At 31.6% G+C, this 22375-nt stretch overlaps 2 protein-coding genes across 7 annotated transcripts in view; both read right to left on the bottom strand.

Moving 5' to 3' along the window:
* Positions 1-7612, bottom strand: part of LOC117179492 (very low-density lipoprotein receptor-like) — an 89781-nt gene extending 82169 nt beyond the window's left edge. For 5 of the 6 annotated variants that reach the window (XM_033371351.1, XM_033371352.1, XM_033371353.1 and 2 more), the window contains exon 1: positions 7067-7612. In XM_033371351.1, the coding sequence (XP_033227242.1) occupies positions 7067-7199 (133 nt within the window). In that variant the 5' untranslated portion in view covers positions 7200-7612. The remainder of the gene's footprint in view (positions 1-7066) is intronic. The other variant, XM_033371354.1, reaches the window with a different exon arrangement.
* Positions 7613-9886: 2274 nt separating this feature from the next.
* The window catches only part of LOC117179439 (Golgi-specific brefeldin A-resistance guanine nucleotide exchange factor 1), a 32348-nt gene continuing 19859 nt past the window's right edge, over positions 9887-22375 (bottom strand). Inside the window, exons 14-16 of the mRNA XM_033371238.1 lie at positions 19807-20346; positions 15532-16290; positions 9887-10179 (exon numbers count right to left, since the gene is read on the bottom strand). Coding sequence (XP_033227129.1) covers positions 10057-10179; positions 15532-16290; positions 19807-20346 — 1422 coding nt within the window. The 3' untranslated portion in view covers positions 9887-10056. The remainder of the gene's footprint in view (positions 10180-15531; positions 16291-19806; positions 20347-22375) is intronic.

Genomic DNA, 22375 nt, shown 5'->3' with positions numbered 1-22375 from the left:
CAACTTATTCCAAAAAGGTTCAAGCCAAATGCAGAGTTAACAAAATATTTAAGCATTTTAAGGAATTTGAGAGGTTTAAAGGTAATACAACAATTTGCTTAAGATACCTGGGTAAATTTAAAATCATTTTTTAATTTTTAAAAATAGTTTTAAAAGGATATTTAAAAAGATTTCAAAAGAAACACAGGCTTTCATAAATCAATAACAATTGAGCCATTTAACATTTTTTGAAGACCTAAAATAAAATAAATTTATATTTTGTATACAAAAATTGTAGTCAACAAAATTATAATCGTTCCATTTTTTAATGTTTCTGAATTGAATATGATAGCTAGGATTAAAAAATTTGGAATCTTTGAAATGTACAACTTATAAAAGTTAACAAAATTATAATTTTACAACTTAACGGCATTTAATTTAAAATTGTTCACTTGAAATGCGTCAGAAGCTTCCATTTTACATGCGAACGTTATGGAGCGCTGTAATAAAATAGTATCTTACATTCCTAGTAACGCACATTATTTTTCATAGCAAATCTATTGAAAATTCGAGTTGAGGTACCTGTAGACCCTACCTACGTGTCTACTCTAGAGCTGAAAAAGATGTTTCAACCCTAGGGATGAAAACACTGTGTTTCAGCCCGCTCTACACGTACTGAAACTCGAAGACAAAATGTTTCAATCCTAGGAATGCAAACACCATGTTTTAGCCGTGTTTCAGCCGTGTTTCAGGTATCGAAACTCGAAGTTTCTATAGATGTCCTATGAAAAAAAATTTTAATGTGAATTTAAAAAGTTCAAAATACTTTTTCTTTGAGTGGTTTAATTTGAATTTCAGTTTGTATAACTTCAAATTAAAACATTTTTAGATTAAGAGTTTGAATGGTTAAATCACAATGACCATCGAAGATTGTTGTGAAGCGGGAAAACGCCGGGAAATGACCGACATTTTTCTCCTGGAATAAAACGGACACCCTAGAATTGGTGCAAAAATTATGGCGAATTTTTGATATGCACAGTTTTGACTAGTCAACAATAATACGTACACTCCCTGCTCGCTGCGCACATAAACAGTAGAGGGCCTTGCGACTTGCCACGCGACGGAGCAAGGAGCACGTTGAATGCACTGACTGCTCTCATGATTGCTCACTTGACTGCTCGTTATTGCTCACAATCTTTCCTTGACTCCTACTGACTCGCTCACGATTTCGGAATAGTTCAACAAAGAGGCTTCAATCGATTTTTGCTTATTTCAAACGATTGCATCTTTTTCAAAAGACTCACTCAAATATCGCTAATTTCAAAAAATGTTACAAAGTGTTATGCTTGTTACATTTGATTCCATACCGATTTCAAACGCTAAAACCCCTTGATTCGAGAGTGAATGGCCCCTCGACATAACCCAACAATTATCAAATTTCGAAAAATGAAACTTGTGCTGAGTTCTCGACAAACTCAGTCTTTATTTCCTCTAAACAATTGTGTAAAACTGATTGCTGTCATATTCAAACAAAAAATATCAAAGTAAGAAAACATATAAGACCCAAAAATGATCAAATTTCGAAAAACCAAAACTTGTGCTGAGTTGTGCTCGACAAATACAGCTTTTACTTCCTCTAACAACATTATTTAGGAGCCAGAGTTGTCATAGTAAAACAGTGCAAGGTTCGGAAGCTTGCATCGCAAGATTTAGGTAAACTCGCTGTAAGTGACAAAATGCCACATTTTTTTAGAAGAAAAAAATATTAATTTATCGAGCACAATTCAGTGGTTTGGAGTTTACGAAACATTTTTTATTCGTGAATTTTTTCATACTCTGATTTCAGTGCATGGAGTTATTCATGAGAAAGTAGATTTCATTTCGATTTAAAATAAAAGTTTTATTTAATTTTTTTCTTTAATTTTAATTGTATTGCACAAAATTGTATATACTTCCTCCAGCTGTATATCACAAAGATTTGTTTTGCGCTAGTAATAATTTGCAGTTCTAGAAACAACAAAAAACGCTTTTTCAATTCTGTCCGCCTTTTTCGATTTTTCCAAAAAAAATTTACTGCAAAAATGAGCAAAAGCCTCTCATAATTTAACACAACTTTTATTTGTTTGCAAAGCCCTCAACTCTCGATATATAAATCCCTTTGTCATAAATCGGGGGAATCTAAACGTAAACAAACAGGGTCGCATGAACCATTTCTTTTGGATTTGGACGAATATAGCAGATAGCCAACGCGCTAACAGTACTGTCTTCATGCTGTTTGTCCTGCCGTAAATTGAAAACCATGACAATGACCATAACTTGTTCTAATCTTACGCAAAGATTTGCACATTTATCTTTAAATTGTTTATCCAGAGTTATTAGTTTCTCCTCTTAATTTATTGTTTTCTTTTTGCTAAATAATAGTCGATGAAGATATGCTTCCGTTGTAATTTTATTGCGTTAAAAAAAAAGCGTAACTTTTTTATTCTATAAATCTAATTTCAAATGAGAGTATTTGAAGGATAGCTCTCTATAAAGGCGTAATCGCTATTTTGTAAAATGTAAAAAACATTTTTTTACCTCGATGGGCGTGTTTTCTTAAATTTGGATAGTGATTAAAAATTTAATTTCAGAATTTTTTTTTACTTTTAGCCTGTGAGTTGTGGAATCGGTACAGAGTTTGATCGAAAAATGTTACTGAGTTGAGCGAAAATGGGGGGGTATTTTTTCATTCGATACATACGTTTTTTTTTAAACTTCAGACAGTGATTAAAAAACCGACTTTCATTTTTTTTTAATTTGCTCCGACTCCCGAGACTGTACGGCTGCTCCTACAATTTGAATATGAATGGCATGCCATTGGACCTTTTGAATAGAAAGACAGTAGAATATATGTGAAAACAGTATTCTGAAGAAACCTTTCGAGATCTTTTATTAAAACCAAAAAGACAGTCAAGAACAATTGTATTGGGCTACACCAGTTTCTTTACGAGACAGTAATAAATTGTTAGCTTTGCAATTCATAAGGATTTTTAATTAAAGTTATCAAGGATCTTTCAAAATTCTTGAGTTTAAATTAAATAATTTTATTAATTATTTTTTCTATTCGATAAAAAAGCATAAGGGGACGATCACCTTCGATTTGGTTAGAACTCATATTTTATGTATTTTTTAGTGCTGAACGCGAATCTGCCCGAAAAAAGTGTCGCTCTCTTACAGTTTTCGACCCCATTTCATTTGAGTTCAAGGCCGATATCGGGCATTTCAATCTCGTAGGCACCCCCGAAACCTTTCCAACAGTTTGAGTGTGAGGAGGGGGGGGGGGGGGGGGGGGGGGGGGGGGGGGGGTCGTAAAGTGTTATAAGGCTTGTGGAATAGTTTAAAAATTGTTCGGGGTACCCTCGAATTCGAAACGATCCCGATTGGGCATTTACAACTCGTAGGCACTAGGCACCCCCGACCCCTTTTCAATACTCTTTGTTGTGTGTGGAAGGGGGAGGGGCGGATGCTTAATGTTTCGGGAGATTTGTGAAAAAGTTGGAAAAGGGATCGGGGTGCCTTTGTATTTGAAACGACCCCATCTGGAGGCATTTACAACTCATATGCATCACCAAACTCTTTTCAAAAAAATAATACATATAATAGCATATGTAAGTTTTAAAGAAATAAAAAAATAAAAAATTTCGATATATATAATAACAAAATCAAAGGTGATCCAACTTTTATGCAGTTTCACCTTTCATTCTGCAACGCATCGAAATTTACCATATTTAGTTCTTTAAAAGTATGAATAAATCCCTGATTCTGTAGATATAGAGATTAGAGATATTTTAATTAGCGCTACTGGGTAAATAATTGCCTCTTGAATGGAGATGCGGAATATATCTTAGTTATTTTGTATTAAGTTGTGGAGCATAATTCCGATACGAGCAAACCCAGGCAACAATGGCAAACATGCATAGAGCAAAGTGAGCTAATTGAACTGTAGACTTATAGAGGTTATTCGTATAGATGTGCGTTTAGTTGTTTCAAAAGAGTTTAAATTCATTTACACGTTTCTATATTATCTTATTATATATTCAAATAACTATGAACTTTTGTGACTTGAAAATATTAGAAAATATTGAAATAAAACAATTATTGAACTTAAGGCATATTATTACGAAACCTTAAAGTTAATACAAATCTTAATTTATTGAACAATTAATTTTGGCATTAATTTTAATTAAAATATAACATTAGAAACTAAAATGATTTTCTATATCTTCTTGTATAAAGTAGAAAGTTTTAAACAACGTTGAAAACATGCAGATAACAGAACTTTCAAAGTGCAACATTTTCTGAAAAAACGTCTTCGAACCTGTGATATCAAAGTTACAGTTCGTAAGTTTTGAAATGAAGATGATAAAGTTTGAATTCTCTCTAGTTTGAATTTGAGATTTAAACACTTTAAGTTAAAAGCATCAAGTATTGCCTAGATAAAGTTATGCTTTTTCAAAAATAAAATTTCATTCTGATTATTAATCTGAAATATTATTTCTTTTCCCTTTAATACTTTTAATGTCATTTAAGTGATGACTATACATTTTAGAGGATTTGAAATTAAAGGCCAAAGAGCCAATTAAACTCATTGACCTAAAATTTTTCGACAAGAGAAAATAAAATACTCTGTGATGATTTACTTCAGTAAGATTCTATAAACATATTTTGCCCAAATTAGCAACAACTTTGCATAAATTAACTTTTTTAGAATCTTTAATCACACATTTCTGTTTTACACTGTGTTTTTTTATTAATATAAGGCCTGCTTATATGTAAACCAATATGAATCTTAAATAAAAGCACAAAATAATAATTTTCTGCTCTATTTAAACAAAAATCTAAATTAAAGTTTATAGATAAATTAAAACTTCTCGAAATTTAAAGCACATGAACTAAATATGCTCATTAAAAATTGCAAGAAATTAATAGCATTTCAATTAATAATACTGAATTTACCAAGCCTTTAGAATTTGGAACTGTTTTACATTTGAAATCTGAAACCATGATATGTATGATTCAAAATTGTTCGGTTGCTAATTTCAACTTACTCCATCTGAATTTATACAATCGTCGATAATGATGAATATTTGAGTTAAAAATTATGTACTTGATTCAAATTCGAGTATGAAAAAGGGAAAATAAGAAAAAAAACCGTGCCTCATCGAGCGCTACGCGGGCGACTTACAATTTTGAGCGCACATTAGTTCGTACTTCCCCCACAAGGTCAAAGCATCGACAACTGTAATTTGGTGATTGTGAATTTTCTTTTGTTAAAGCTCCTTCGGCTTTACCGAATGCATTCTCATCAGGCATCTCCTCTTTCACAATTGATTTTGTCCAAAATGCAATCTTTTCTACATTATGTAAAACTCTATTGCATCAAATGTAGGTATATTATATTTATTTCTGCGCCTCGATTTGGGACTGCTTATTTAAATATTGTTAAATAAAGTGCTATTTTTTTCATTGTTATTTTAATCTTTGTTTATTTATTTTTATCAACCCTGAAAAATGTATCATTTGAATAAATATATATTGTTACAATTCATAATGTGCATCAATATTAAAACAGACGTATTTTCATGGTCTTGTTTTTATAATAAAAAAATGGCATCCTATGGAAAAAATTGTCATTGGATATCTTTCAACTTGTGTCGTTTTTCCATCTTAATTTGTTTATTTTCAATATTCTTTCAATTGTTCTTTTTTTTTACTCAGGGGCCGCAAAACGTCGACAAATGATGGATTCCGCGATAGTCATTTTTCGTAAAACCAATACCTTCTCATTGAGATGAGAATGTATAAGAAACAATTTTGTTATTAAACATTTGGTTGAATTTTGTGTCGTTTTCCATACATTTAATGTGTTTATTTTCAATATATTTTTATAACCAAAATTTATAACGAATTTGTTGATCTCTTTTTCGTTGAAAAACTTTTGTCTATTCATTTTTTCATATCATGTGTCGTCCCAAACATTTTTATTTTATTTTTAATGTTATTTTTTAGGATAACAACAAAATTATGTGTCATATAAAAATGATTAATAAAAGAATTGTAGCTCTTTGTTGGGTGAACAACTTTGTTCTATTTTTCTTTTATCAGATTGTTTCGTTTTTCCAAGAATTTTTATTTTAAATGCTATATTTTACAATTAAAACAAAAAGAACGCGTTCTTTTAAAGCGATTAATAAAAAATGTGCAGCTCTTTTTCGGGTTAACAACTTTTCTTTACTCATTTTTTTCGTAGCTTTCATAGTTGACCGCAAAATAGAATTTTTTATTTTACATTTTTTTGTGTAGGTAAAACGAGAACCGTTAGTCTAAAAATGCTAGGTAATGAACTTGATCTTTCTTTTTGGTATCAAAAAACGTGTGTTAAAGCGAAACCTGATTCGACTAATCTTTCCAAAGTTATCCGGTATACAAACAACAACGAAAACAATTACGACAACGGAAAGACAACACCGTAAAACCTGTTGCTTTACAGAAGTAGCGAATTTCAAATATTTCACGTGGGGCAAATCGACATGTAAGTTACACTCGAAATTATTTATTATCGTCCTTATAAAATCAAATAATCTCCTGAGTCAGAAACATTAAAAAACCTAAGCCCTAAATATATACTTTACGCAAAGAGTTCTCTAATTCGGAATCAATTTTCAGTCATGAAAACAAGCACAAACTTGTTTGACAGCTGTCAGATTTGTCGAAAGAATACTCCACAAAACCCTTTCAACTAAAACTTAAGTTCTCTCTATTTTGCACATAAATGAATTATTCCTAAAATAAAAAATGAATAAAGAAGCATGACTAATTATAATAAATTCATAAATATACATATCTTTCCTCTGTCACCTGTTATTCTCTCAACACCAAAAATAGAGCAGGTGTTATTCAGCGTGGACAGCTATGCACTCGAAATAAACAACTCGCTCTCGTCAACAAATTACAAAATCCGTATATACATGTTTATCTCTCTCTCTCCCTTCTCTAAATGTTGAAATCCAAATTAAAACATGGAATTTTCGATAAAAATCATACTTACTGTCAGTCGAGAATGCCGAATTTTCTCTCGCTACGAGAAGAAGCGAAACGAAGATGAGGGTCGCTGAAGCCTTGAATAGCAGCCGACATGATCTGCTTTTTCCACCCCCGATTTCACTCACTTGCACCACCATGTCCTAAAGAATTTTCTCCGGCGAAAAACGCCAGATAAATTAACACTCCCGTTTGAGCGGCTGCCCGCCCGATCGAACGGCGAAAGCAGACGAAAAGGAATTTGGTGAATTTTATTGACACTATAAAACACCGGCTGGGAAAGACGTTGATTTTGATAAGGGAGAACCGTCACGCGGTCGTGGTCCGCAGCCGTGTCTAGTGCACGTAATGCGGATTCCACGGTTTCTCGTTGAATGGTAGAAAAAGGACAAAACAAAACGGCTCGGTATCATAGGATAGGCCCGCCCTGTGCACTTCGTCTGTCCGTGTCTGCCTACGTTTCTGTCCCGGGCGAGAGTTGAGACAGGAATCACGATTCTGACGCACCAACATCGCGCCACATGCGCGCGCATGTTTTCGTAGCCGTCACAGCCTAACCTCACTTCTCACTGACACATGCTGCCTGCTGAGCTGATCAGTGCTGAAACTTTCAATAAACCGATGTTTTTGTTTTTTTCGACAAGGAAGGAGTCAACGCGATTAAGAGAGATAAGATCAGGTAGAGACCAAGTGAGATCAGTGGTATTGGAATTAATTAGAGATGCGAACACTGTAAACAGCGCAGTGTTGTTACGTCTGCACGGTCGGCACGTGCGTGTTTTTGAGCAGATAAACAAAAGGATAACTGATAAGGAAAAGGAAACTCAGCAGAAGCCAGGAGTGTATTTTGAGTGGGCGCAAACTAAATCTAAGGCTAGAAACTTTTGAAATTTCAGTAGGGAGGATTTTGTATAATTTTAAGAAATTTTGTTATAAATTTATTAATTTTAACAAGACTTGTTTTTTTGGTTCGAAAGAATTTAAGGAGTGGGATTTTTAGGGTGTACTGTTAATTTACTCACGATCTTGGTTGTTTTGATCAGGTGGTCGATGTTTATCATTGCGATATAATAATTTTAGAGTAAACCTAAATATTAGATTTGCAGGTGAAAATAGTGCTAATTTTAGGAATTTTAGGATTGTCACATAGGTAATTAGAAAATTAATGATTATTGTTATTTTAAAGGAAACGTGAATCAGAATTAGGTTCTCACAAAAAAAACATATTCTCCTATTACAGGAAAAAAAAATCTAACTAAAAAATATTATTTTTTAACAAAAAATGTAGTAGTGATGATATTTCAAGAAAAAAAAATGGTTTGATTTGAAATATAAAACAGTCGAATTCAACAAAAAAATACGAATTTTCAACAAAATAGTTGAATACTGATCCAAAACATATTCAATTTTGACCTAACAGTTACACTTTTAACTAGAAAATATAAAATTTCTAATAAAACAGATTAATATTCAAACAAGAAAAATGTTCTATTTATGAAATAAAAAAAAGTTCAGCCAAATTGATGAATTTTCAAGCTAATAATTGAATTTTCTAACAAAATAATAGAACATTTAACCCAAAAAGACGAATTTGAATTTTTATGTTAAAAAGACGATTTTTCTGCGGAACAGTTGAAATTTCTATTTAAAAAACAAAATAAATTGTCAACCAAAAAGTTGAATTTTAAACTAAAAATAATCAATTTTCAACCAAAAAGTTCAATTCTAAACTAAGAACAATCAATTTTCAATCAAAAATGGAATAGTTCATTTCACAGTTCAAAAAATTGTTTTTCAGCAACAACAAAAAAATCTTCAGCAGAAACAATTTTCTACCAAACAGATGGATGTTCAACTCATAATATGAATTTTTAGCAAAACGAAGTGATAAGTTACCTTAAATTACCGAGTACTCGCGGTTTGATTTTGACTATACACATTATTTCACACATTTTTACTTGAGAATTTAATTTCTTTTGTTGCATTTTAATACAAATTCGGTCAACAGGTATATAAATTTAACTGGGCTTCTGCAAATACTACTTGTGTTTAGTGTTTTACTAATTTTGACAAACCTTAATCTCCTAAAGGATTTTTTTTCATTAAATTTTCACAGAATCCATGTGGTTTTTCACAATCTTTGGAACAGAGTTTCGAAAAATCTTCTCAAATATAAATATGCGTGTTTTAAGTCAAGAAAATATAACAAAACCACCAAACATCGTTGCAAATTATTATAATAAAATGTTCTTTCGTGTAGAATGAAAATTTCCTCCCTTATTACATAAAGCGATTTATTTTTCCTCTAAATTTAAACTAAACTCGTAAAAATAATTAACTTTTTCAAAAAACAGTGCTTTATTAAAAAAGACATTAGTAACACACAAGTTCTTCTATATAAGAGGAAAACTGTGTAAATTACTTTTACAAGTTCTTAAATAAGTCACGAAAAATGGCTACTCTACTATTTCATTCACAAATCACATTTTTCATAAATATAATAATATTCACTATTTTATACACTTTACAGTTCTCCTCTATCAAAACTGAAACACCTGCAAAATTATTTCAAACGCTTTCTAAATGCTTTAGGGTTTGAAAATTAAAACTCGGACGATAAATAGCATAAACTTGCCATGTCTAAACAATAATCTTGGCAGTTTTTAATTAGAGCGTTGTAAATAAAAAATAAACTCTAAGTAGTAATAAAAACTAATAAACAGCTCCTAACTAAATAACAATAACTAAAAAATAAATTCTAGATAACATTTCTAAAAATCAGTAAAGTTAATCCTATATCAAATGACCAACCCCTCTCAAATTTCTGATATATGTTATTTATTTTTACAAGTTTGTTGTTTATATTATGTTTTAGTAATTTGACGTCAAGTTCGCACCGCAACCATAAAAATCGATTTTTCCTAATCAGCTTTATGATTTTGAGTCCGCAGCTCAAAAATAGTCGAAGATATTATCTTTGTAGCAAACTTGGATTTTTCAATTCTCCAAGGTGGCGGTGCTAGCTTGACGGACGTCAAAGAGACGATCCGCCACGGGATCTTCGCTAAAGTAAGCTGCGGAATTAAACATGGTTGCCGTTGTGTTTTCCGCAATCGATACCTAAAAAAAAGTCATTTTTACTGTCCAAGCGTACGTCAAATTTAAAGTTGAATTAGAAGAAATCATTTCTTACATCGCATTATGGCAAAATAACTTTTAAACTATCTTTTTTTTATTAAATCTTTGAAAGTTTAGTGAAATCTTTTGAAACTTTTGAATCTTCATAAAATGAGGGGTTAACCACTCTTGTAATCTGGTGTACACTCTTACATGTTGTCCCATGATATCTTGTGTAATTCCACGTAAATTTTTAAAGTCCCATGTAATCTATGCAATCCTTTGTATACCCTGAGATCTTGTTAAATCCAATGCAATTTCGTCTAATCCCATGTAATCTGTTGTAGTCCCATGTAATCTTGTGTAATTTCATGTCTTTTTTTTTACTTTATATGCACTTCTCGAAAAAATATAAATGCACTTCGCTAAATTATTATTGTATTTGTTCTTTCTAAATTTCTTCTACCCTTCTAATAAAAACGGATGTCTTCAATATGTGGTCGCTTTAGAAACATTAAATTTGCTTATAGGCTTTAAACAATTAAGTAACAAAGTAAAGCTCGGTGCTAAATCAGCAGGTTCCAAGGTACGAAAGGAGGTATCTGTACACTGTGTCTTATTTCAAATCAATGTTTGGCTGATAACATCTGAGGATATTGACAGCAAGACTAAAAAAAACAGCTATTTCGCGGTTTTTCGGTAAAAAGTAGAAAGTTTAGCGAAGATTTTCTACAGAAGGTACTTTCCATAAAGTGAAAAACATTTTATTCAAAAGCGAATACGTGTTCGCGCCATCCAACGATCACTGCTTGCTTGCCACTGAAAAATTACTTCTTCCGTACCTTATAATCCTCAGAGTTAAGGCGCTTCCTCAGGCTTGATTTTTAGTCCATGTATTAACACAAGATAACTTTTCTCCTACAATTAAGAATTGTTTGATGTCATATTTCAATCATATAATCTAAAGGGCTAAATAAAAATTCAAACGGAGTTTTTTTTCGAAAAATGATCTTGTTGCTTTTTTTAATTAATAGAAAATATGATACATTTTATGCACCCAGGATGTGTACTTAGTGTCTGTCATGTCTCACTCGACCTTCCTATTGTTAGAGAATTAGAGTCAGTTGGGAGAAATTTAAAATTATTATTCAAATATTAAGGAATCGAATTTTAGTAGGCTGTATGAGCTTCATTGCATAACGAGGAGATTTATCATTTATGCCAGGAAATTGATTCAGGTAATTAAAATGTAATTGATCCCCGTTTTGTGTAATTTTAGAGATTGTAACAGGTGATTATTATCGATGAGTGATTTAGTCTAATCTTTATCGAAAGACAAAAGCAAATTCAAGGAAATCAGAAATATGTACCTACACGAAAAGAATGTGATCAAATGTTTTAAAAAGAAAATATACCTTTCTTCTTTCTTTTCAGATTCTACGACAAAAAATACTGAAATGCTGATTTCGCAGCCTTTTCTTGGACAATTCCTTTTGCAGAATATTGAATTAAAAACACTGCACTCATAGGCATTCATAATTTTTCTATCTTTTTTCTTGAATCTTCATTTGTTTCTAATATAACTGCTTGCTTCACAATGAATGTCCTGTCGCTCCGCATCCGGGCCCCCAAGCTGGTGTGTATCACCGTGACAAAGTTTTAGGTAGATAGTTCAATGCCCTGTCGCCGATGCACTATTTTCGCCACACACGCAAACAAACTTTGTGTCATTGATGCCTCCAGCTAGGCCGCACACAACCTCTTTATTTTTTTTAACTGTCAAAAATACCTTATTTTAATTATTAAAAATATTTTAATTATTAAAAATCTTGTGACAAATTAAAAAAAAATTATCGAAAATATTACTGGCGTTACCGCAACCCTATATATCTTTCATATACGTTTTACAAAAAGTCTGACAATTTCTTCTTTAAATTCATTAATGTTACTTGTTAACAATCAATAAAAGAACATTATTTTACAACTTTTTTAATATCCATAAAATTTTCTTAAAATATAGCATTTAATTTTTAGAGAACTGATATTGCGAATTTTATCAAATGTACATCCTTACTTGTTATGTACACACCGCCAACAAATATATTTGTTGAATATGTTTTTTTTAACTCCTTTATTCATAATCGCCATGAAATTAAAATTAATGGATTTACAGGAGAAATCGGCAGCCTTTTTTTGAAATGTATGCGAAGGATCAAGGGTTATGATAACGTCAGTGCTATTTTAACAAAAAATATTTCTGAATTTTTCGAGAATTTTCTAAAAAATTGATGTTATGTGTTTTAAAAAAATGCCTTTACTGCTTCCACACGATTAAAACTATAATTAATAATTATTTTGAGTGATTTATAACCTATGTGATAATTTTGTGTCTATGGCGAATGTAGCGCCTAGCGACAGGGGTTTGAACTATTTACTCAAAATTTTGTCGCGGTGAAATACACACCAGATTGGAGGCCCTGCAGCGCATTGATCAACTATTTGGTTTCAAAATTCATATTTTGTGGTTCAATTTTATTGGTTTTCAATCGAAAAATTAAAATATTATTCACAGAAGTGGAGGAGCCTAATTTTTCTAGGTGGGAGCAGGGCCATGGAATTATAATATTAAATGGCACAATGTATGCAGATTATGCTATGTTAAAATGTTACATAAGTGATATGTTTAACTAAACAGTTAATAGTAATTCATGAATTGTAATTAATAATAAATGCAGGTATAAAATCGATTTTGCCAAAGATTTCACAAAACTTTCAATGTTTTTAAATTCACTGATTTCAGAAAGATTTCTCAAACATGAAAAAACGTATGTAAATATTTCTAGTAGATTTCAAACATTGTATACATTTCAATAATTTCCCAAAGATTTCATAAAAATTTGGAAAGTTTCGCAAAGATTTCCGATAGATTTAGAAGATTTCGATGATTTTCCAAGGACTTCACAAAGGATTCGGATCCGATAGATTTCAAAGATTGCACAAAGACTTCAATAATTTTCTAAAGATTTCAAATATTTCGCAAAGATTTCAAATATTCCGCAAACATTTCTGATAGATTTATAACATTTCACAAAGACTTGAATGATTTTCCAATTATTTCACAAGTTTCTCAAATATTACCAAATATTAAAAAAAAAACCTTTTTCACTTATTATAAAAAAATCAATATATAAAAAAATATGTGTATATTAATTGATTTAATTAATTGAATACTTTATTTATAGTCTTTAATTATACATATCTATGAAATTTTTTAGAAATCTTTGTGAAATAATTGAATTGATTTTTTATTCATTATTATTCATGATTTACTATTAATTGTTTAGTAGTATATTTATCATTTATGTACAATTTTAACATAGTGTAATCTGTACACATTGGCCCTTTTAAGTTATAATTCTATGGCCCTGCACCCACCTAGAAAAAGTAGGCTCATCCACTTCTGTGAATAATATTTTAGTTTTTCGTATGATAACGGTAAAATTTAACCGTAAAATATGAATTCTGCAGCCAAATAGAGTTCATCAATGCTGAGAAACAGGCCATTCATTGTGAAGCAAGCAGATGTATTTGAAAACATTAAAGATTAAAAACATTAAACAATAAACATTAAAGATAAAATAATTTTGCGTGTACGAGACATATTTATGATTTCCTTGCATTTGCTTTTATCTTTCGATAAAGATCAGACTAAATCACTCATCGATAAAAATCACCTGTAATAATCTCTAAAATTACGCAAAACATGGCTTAATTACATTTTAATTGCCTGAATCAGTTTCCTGGTATATTTTACAAAAGAATGACAAAAAGAAAAGAATAGGAAAATCGGACAATGTTGCCAATAATAAGTGTAATCTTAAATAAAGTCAAAAATTACTAACATGGAAAAATTACCAAATGGAACGCATTAACCGATTTTCTTCTATCCCTCGTCGAAAAAATAACACTCTCGACCTCCCGCTATGTAATTTAGAAATGGGCCTCGCCGATATTCGGCTCATCATGGGTATACTCACGGTGGCGGTTTGCTTCTTCCCTCTGAGTTTGTATTTAGCCCTTTATATTATGTGGTTAAAATATGAAATCAAACAATTCATAATTGTATAAGAAAGGTTGTAGTTTGTAATACATGGACTAAAAATCAAGCCTGAGGAAGCGCCTTAACCACCTTAGCTACCTTTAAATAACTTTGGAACAGTGCATTATTTTTGGCTCAATTTTTCAGGGAGATATACTGAATTCTGCAGTATTTTGTAAATGCGAACGTGTTTCCGCCGTCATGTAAAATTTAATTTTTGTTCGTTACCCCCTTTTGTACTTACACCCCTAACTGCATTCCGAAGAAAAGAAATATATTTAAAATTTTTGGGAAACCTTATTCGAACAACTTTGGGGCCTTGACACATCACACACTTTTGGCTTCACATCCAATCAACTACTACGTCTAATTTTACCGCAGAAAATTCATAATTTTGTTTAAATATTAAAGGAGACAAGGAAAAAGAATATTTAAAAATATGCATCTAACAATCTTTACTTTCCTAAAAATAAAAAAATAGAATTTAAAGTTAATTCCTTGTCCAATCGCGTGCAGAGTACAGAATTCTTACATTTTTGTATGTATACGACACAGTCCCTTATATTATTAGTGATCTTGATATCTCTATCTCCAGTTACGTTATTCAGTGTTAATCCCAAATAATCTGGTGTAATCTCTTGTCATATTTTTATATACCGTGTAATCTATGTAATCTCGAATAATCCATACAATCCTGTGTAATCATATGTAATACTGTGCCATTTCATATAATTTTGTGAAATCTCATGTAATTGTGTGTAATCCTACGTAATCTCTTGTAATCCTATATAATCTTGTAATCTAGCGTATAGGGAAAATCTTCTTTCTGAAATCTTTTTTAATTTTTTTGGAATTTTCTGGATTTTAAAATAATTGTAAAATATTTCGAAAATCTTTTTAATGGTTTGAAATATTTGTGAATTGCATTGCAATCTTTGAAATTTTTCTGACCTCTTTCAAATTGTTTGAAATCTTTGAAAATCTGTGAAACCTTTCGAAATCTTTCAAATGGTTTGAAATCTTTTGAAGTCTTCGTAATCTTTGAAATTTTTGTGAAAGCAATGTCAAATCTTGGTAAAATTTTTATTAAATATTTGATATATTTGTGAAATCTTAGGAATTTTTAAAAATCTTGAATTATGGTGTATACTCAAAAGCCGAGTGGTCAAGCCCTTGGTTCTCCTTAATTTCAATGACACATATTTAAAATTAATTAAATTTAAACCGCATAAAAATCAAGTACGTCTTAGGCTTACCTCTTGCGGTTTAACGGAATGAATGAGATTGCTTGTTCCAGCATAATGAAATTCATGCGGCTGTGGATACGAATTCTGCGAGTACTGGGGATGTGGAATCACCTGGTGTGGTGTCACTTGTTGAGAAATGGTTAATGGCTGAGGTGTCGTAAACGGTTGAGGTGTTATATGTGGAGGGGTAATTAAATCCTGTGGAGTTTGTAATTTCTGAAGACTTCTTAAATCCTGGGGAGTCCTTAATTCTTGAAGACTTCTTAAATCCAGAGGAGTTCTGAATCCCTGAAGACTTCTTAAATCCTGAAGACTTCTAAAATCATCGGGAGTTCGTATTTCCTGAGAATATAATTGCTGAGGAGTCTGCCAATTATTTTCTTGCTGGGCTGGGATATGTTGCTCCCTCTCAATCTCTTGATTCGGCGTCACCGGAATTGCAAAATGCGTTTGAACCACAGGTCGATGAAAGTCAAAAACTTGTTGAGCAGTCGGTTGAATCGCAACGGGACTTGAAACACTTGGTGGAGGTTGATTAACAAGAGTGATCACTTGCTGAGGTTCCTTGCTCTCAATTAAAGATGATGGTACAATCGCTGCAGCTATTATTCCGCCTGACGATCGAGGACTACCATTCTCAATTGAACTCAAATTTTTCTCTCCCTGAACTGGATCTTCGACTTGCAAGGTAGAATTCCCTTCTGGCTGTGGAGCTATTGATCTCGGAAATGATGGTTGTTGCTGATCAACGAGGCTGATGACCTGTGACTAGGAATAAATATTTGTTTCGAAAATAATTGTATCAATACAAACCCTTGAAACTAAACAATTTATAATTTGATGTAATTAACCAAGTGTCTAGACAGAGAAAAATTGGTTTCGAATTTCGTTTGGGGCGCTGTTACTATTTTTTCTGGCGAATATTTCATGCGATAAAGGCACAAAAAGCGAGGAATTTTTGCATGAAATAGTGTGATTATAGTATGATAGTGAACGATGCAAGAATAGTAAGACACTACACGATAAACACAAAAAAGCCACACCTAGAGAGTACGGATTTCTTGGCGTTTTCGTACTGAAAATTGGCATACTAAGAACTCTAAAATTTTTGAATGTATTGCGATTTAAGCATGATAAGATTCAGTACGAGATGCGGAACAGATTTTTTTCAGTCTACAAATTAACTAAATTTAATGCGGAAAATGATCACATTTTGAAGCATTTTAATTTAAAAATTACACATATTGAACAGTATTCAATTGAAATTGAATTAACAAATTTTCAATTTCATATGCATAACATACAATAACTGTTAAATTCATTTTGTTCAATTTATGGTTTATTTCATTTATTTCCAAATTTTAATTTATCCAATTTTAAAAGTTTTAACCTGAAATTATTCGATTTTAATTGTTCTGAAATACTAAGAGTTGAAGTATTGAAAGGCTTTCATTTCTAATTCTGCATCTTCGAACGACTTAAATTTTCAAACAAACAAAAAACAATTTTGAATGCTCCCGTCTAAGATTATTAAACACTTTCTACTCAAAGTTCTTCTATTTCAATCCAGATAATAAAATAAATTCACCATAATTTACCGGTCCAGTAGCCACTAGGGTGGTTCTTATTTATACTTTGTGGGTTTTTTAAGAATATCTTTGTTTTACCCCCCCCCCTTCCCGTTTTGTTTGAATAACAAAAAAAAATTATCACTAAGTTTGAATCAAATCGGTTAATATTTAGCTGTGGCGTAAAAACCAGGAAGTTACCCATTCTTTTAATACGGGACCAAGTCAGTTTTTTGTAAATCTAATATTCAAACACAATGATATATTACAATAGTAAGTAATCAATGTACGAATAGTAATATTTATCAAGTGTAGAATGTATTTTCTCAGACATGTTTCATTCTTTTGTCGATTGAAGGACTTTCAGGTTTACGAAATAAAATAAAATATCAAAAATTTCAAGTTAGTGTATCAGATCGGCTAATCTAATCTCAAATTTAGGATTATTTGATTGTATTTCGTAAAACTGAAAGGTCTCCAACCGATTAAAGAATGAAACAGAATTGCGTAAATGCATGTTAGACTTGAAAAATATTACTATTCAGACCTTTATAACTTACAACATGACCGTAGCGTCATGCCACAAAACCAAATATTCCGCGAAATATTTTTGAGTCGTTTTTCGATTCTATTACATTGATTTTTGGTTGCTAAATTGTACCATTTCAAGGAAATGTTACATTTATCACGTCGTACGTCAACAAAAACACTAACCTGTATTTATAGTTTGTAAAATTCATATTTCATATACGCCAGAAGAATATTCTTAGGATTTTGTTTACTATTTTAAATTTAATGTTGAAATTTGAAAATTCTCTTATGATTTCAATTGGAGGACCCTGTGACTTCAAAGAGGTCAGATTTTCCACTAATCAAATCTTAGCTATCAGTGTTTCTCAAGTTATTTTTTGAATGCACTTTTTTACCTTTTTGTACACATCGACGTCAATAGTTGGAATAAGAAATATAGTGTTCTTAAAAAAAGAGATTTTTGTGAAAATTAATAACAGGAACCTCAAAAAATATCTTTATGGTGATACAATACAGTGAAGTCTTGCCTATTTAAAGGGCTGTGGAACGTAAAGATTTGATCATTTTAAGACTGGAGGGGCCCCCATCTTCACCGCGAGTCGCCAGGTTATTTTTTCCAAACGACGTTCAGTGGCTGCCCCGGCCTTATGTCGATGCGCACTGTAAGCAACTTTTTTAACTGCCCGTGTGCCGAAAAGCGCGGGTGTCTTTAAGTTCAATAAACATTATAAATAATAATAATAAAAATAATAATACAGATAAATATTTAAACAAATTTTCACTCTAAAAAAATAATTAAATTGAACCTAAGAAATAAATTATTTCTTTAAATAATTGATTACAACTTTATCCCTTAGCATCACTACATGCACGTCATTGTTCTTCAAGTATTTTTTGTTGGCGCACGACGTGACCAATAAAATATTTCCTTGAAGTAATAAGATTTACCAACTGAAAATCAATATAATAGAACCAAAAAACGACTTAAATATTTCGCGAAATATTAACTATTCTAGCATGGCGTCACGGTCATGCTAGAGTAGATAGAAATATCAGGAAGGTCAGCATAGTTCTTTACATGTGACTGCAACTGCATACGCTTTTTCGGAGAAAATATTCTAAACGTAAAAGTAAGTTATAAAGGTCTGAATAGTAATATTTTTCAAGTGTAGAATGCATTTGCGCAATTCTGTTTCATCCTCTGATGGGCTCGAGACCTTTCAGTTTCACGAAATACAATCAAATAATCCGAAATTTGAGATTAGATTACCCGATCTGATACAATAACCTGAAATTCGGGATATTTTATTTTATTTCGTAACACTGAAAGGTGATCAATTGCCAAAGAATGTAACATGACTGAGAAAATATATTTTACACTTGACAAATATTACTATTCGTATATTTATGACTTACTTTACGTTTAGAATATTTTCACTAAAAATTCATCTGCTTTCCCATGAGGCGATGCTAAAATACTCAATTCAAACTAACGATGGATTTGCGCTCTTGGGGCCGCTTTTTCATTGGTCAGCCACTGATATGGGCAAGACCGTATTAGGCAGTTTCACTTCAATCAGTTAACTTCACTTCGTTGAATGCTGAGAGGGAAAACAATATAACAAGTGCATGGAACGAAATTTTATTTATGTGTTATCTTCATAATAAATAATAATTACTATCGTTTTATTATGCCATCAAATAGTTCTTAACAAATAAAAACTATTTTTCAAATACACTTATATAGAAAAAATGAGTTTTTACGAAGATATTAGCAAAATAAGGCCAAAATGGATCGAATCACATGCATTTGGTCCATTTTTTCCTCTCAGCAATCAACGAAGTGAAGCTAGCTGGTGATTGAAGTAAAAATACCTAATAGGGCCCGTGGCGGGAGGTGACTGAACTGCGCAAATTCAAATAACCGTTGATCTAACTTCAGTTTTCACAGTCTCAATTTATCGACTTCAAAATACAAAAATGTAGATTTTTCTATTAAAAAAAAGTATTATTTGAATCTTTTCGCAGTTTCAATTTTCAACAACATGTTTCTCTTAAACAAAGCGACGAGGAAAAATGTACAAAGTTCTCTTAGTTAAGATTAAAATTAAGTGTTTAAAAATGATTCTACCTAAAATTGCGAAACAACCCTACGATGATTATAAATTACAACAACAAAAAGTACCTGAGACTGTGAGGACAGCGAATGTAGTGGAGTTTTACTCGGAGGCGGTTCCGGAAAGAGATCAGTCTTCAAATTAGGTAGAAACGTATCAATGGCTCTCCAAGTAGGAGCCCACAAGTTGGATTCTGGAGCCAGGACTCCAGCGGAAGACATCACAAGTAACATATTCTTTAACGATTCCGGAATAGCTTCTAATAAAAGCTCACTATTGTCTGCTTTCATGAATGTTTGAAGAAGATCCAGGACTGTTAACCAGAGTGGCAGGAATCCAGGAAGACTCAAAAGAGGTGTAAGATGGTGAAGAAATACCTTGGAGAGGAGAGTTGCTGCTCTGAATCTTGTCTCTTCGACTCCGATCGGATCATTTGGTGCGATTGGTTCCTGGAGTTGTGCAAATAATGGAAATAGAACTTGTTCCAGACACTGTGACCATTCAATCGCAGAAAGCTGGGTCAGTTCGTGAGCGAGGAGAGATTGGAGGAAAGTGATGGCTGAGGCGCGAACTGGTCTCCTACTGTCACCACAAAGTCTTGCAATTCCCTGAAACAAATATGAGTCAAGTTTCAAGAAGATCAAATTTAGAATTTACAATGTACAGGGCTCGAACTTACTTCAGAGATAAAAAAAATAGTGTTAATAGTGGCATGCAAATTTAAAAATAATATGTTATATGTACATAGATCATGCAGGCCTTGGATTGATCAGAAAGCTTTTAAAAAAGTTGCATAAGTGACATGAGTCACATGAAATTTTGAAAAATGTATTTCTTCAAGAACAGAGAGTAAAAGTTGCAGATAAATAATTATAATAAGCAGTATTTTTAACTTTCTCAACGACGAAAATTGGAACAAACGCTATAAGTATAAAAAAATACATAAAATAATAAGTAATATATAATAACTTAAATTTTCTAGTTTCTAGCATAAAATTTTTTCAATTATAAGGCACACACCAACTGAAAAAAAACAGTATTGTAAAGAAATGGCCTATTATATTGATAATTTTGCATTCCATGGAGGTATTTTCAATTTCTAAAAGATTTTATTATGTAAATTCTAAGCTTAAATTATAGAAGCGCTATTTTAACATTTTCTTATCACTCGATGAAATGTTGAAAAGCATTTTTTTGTTTAATTTCTTATACTAGCGTTGTTACAGAATTTTTAATTCCAAATTCTAGATCTTTTACAGGGAGATTCCAAAGTATTAAAAAAAAGTTCATTCCAAAAAAATGTGGATCATTCCGATCCAAACTTTCGTCTGAAATATGTTGCGGTCGTATTTTTAAAACATCTGAACTTTTTGTACAAGTAATTTCGGTCTATACGAGGTTAATTTAATTTAGCTTGTAATAAACAATAACTATATTTAATTAAATTGAACCTAGCGACGATTTACGATGGAGGGGGCTATAAATTTTATATTTTATCACTTATTAGCCAACTTTAGGTAAAAAGTAGGAAAAGCTACTTTTAAAGTGAGCGTATAAAAAGAACTTCGGAGTTTAAATATTCTTAATTTAATGTCTGGGAAACAACAAAATTAGAATTTGCAAAGAAAAACTTTATTTCTTCGACTTCTGCCAAACTATTCAAGTTAAGACTATTTAAAAAGTCTGTAAGAAGTCGAAGACATTCAATTTTTCCTTAAAAATTGTAAAGTGAAAGTAAAATGTTGTGAATTAACATATGTGCCCAAAAATAATTTTCTTTGAAATCTTGGAGATCTTGAGAATCGTGAAAATCCCTATGAAAGCTGTTGAAATATTTCTGTAACCTTCTGTAATCTTTGCCACGTCTTTGAATTATGTAAAATCATAAAAATCGCTGTGGAATCTTCGGAATCTGTTTGAATCCTTCATAATAAGTAAAATGTTGAAAATCTCTGTGAAATCTTTGTGAAACACTGATTGTAATCATGATTATGATTAATAATCATATTATATTTTAAAGCGACGATCAATACATTTAGTTTCTATTGAATGAATGATTGAATTAATTTAAAACGAACTTTAATTTGTTGATATTTGCATGCAGTGTATTTAAAATCTTGTTTAATTCTAAGGAAGTTTATCTGCAAATGCAATTTTACCTCGTGTGAAAGCAAAAACAGAAATCTCTAAACTTTTTAAAATATTTCCTAAATTGTGCTCTGATATATGTGTTAGTTACTTTGTGTCACAGTTAGAACGTTTAACATTTTCATTGATACTTGCAGACAGTGTAATGTCTGTTATGCTGTACGTGGTAAATGCTGTATAATTGCGCGTAATGTAATATTTGTTGTGTTATACAGTGTATTGTAACGTGAAAATAAAGAGTTCGAACCGCTTGAAGTTCCCCGGGCTCACTGGTTGAGCGCGCATAGTGATTTCAGTGGTGGGGGGCACATGCACGAACTGCACACATCCACTCGTGGTTTTTCGCATTTTTTTCGGACATTTTGAGGTTACGTGAAAAGTCCTGATACAAAAGTTGTAGATTTTTTTATGAACTATATGTTTTCTATGAAACACTTTTCTTTCTGACGTCAAATTTCGCCGAAAATGGCAATAATACCATTTTCACCC

Source organism: Belonocnema kinseyi, chromosome 9 (assembly GCF_010883055.1).
Source record: "Belonocnema kinseyi isolate 2016_QV_RU_SX_M_011 chromosome 9, B_treatae_v1, whole genome shotgun sequence".
In the NCBI taxonomy this organism is placed as follows: domain Eukaryota; kingdom Metazoa; phylum Arthropoda; class Insecta; order Hymenoptera; family Cynipidae; genus Belonocnema; species Belonocnema kinseyi.
Note: the sequence above shows the minus strand (reverse complement) of the source record. Positions and strands in the feature narration are given on the sequence as shown.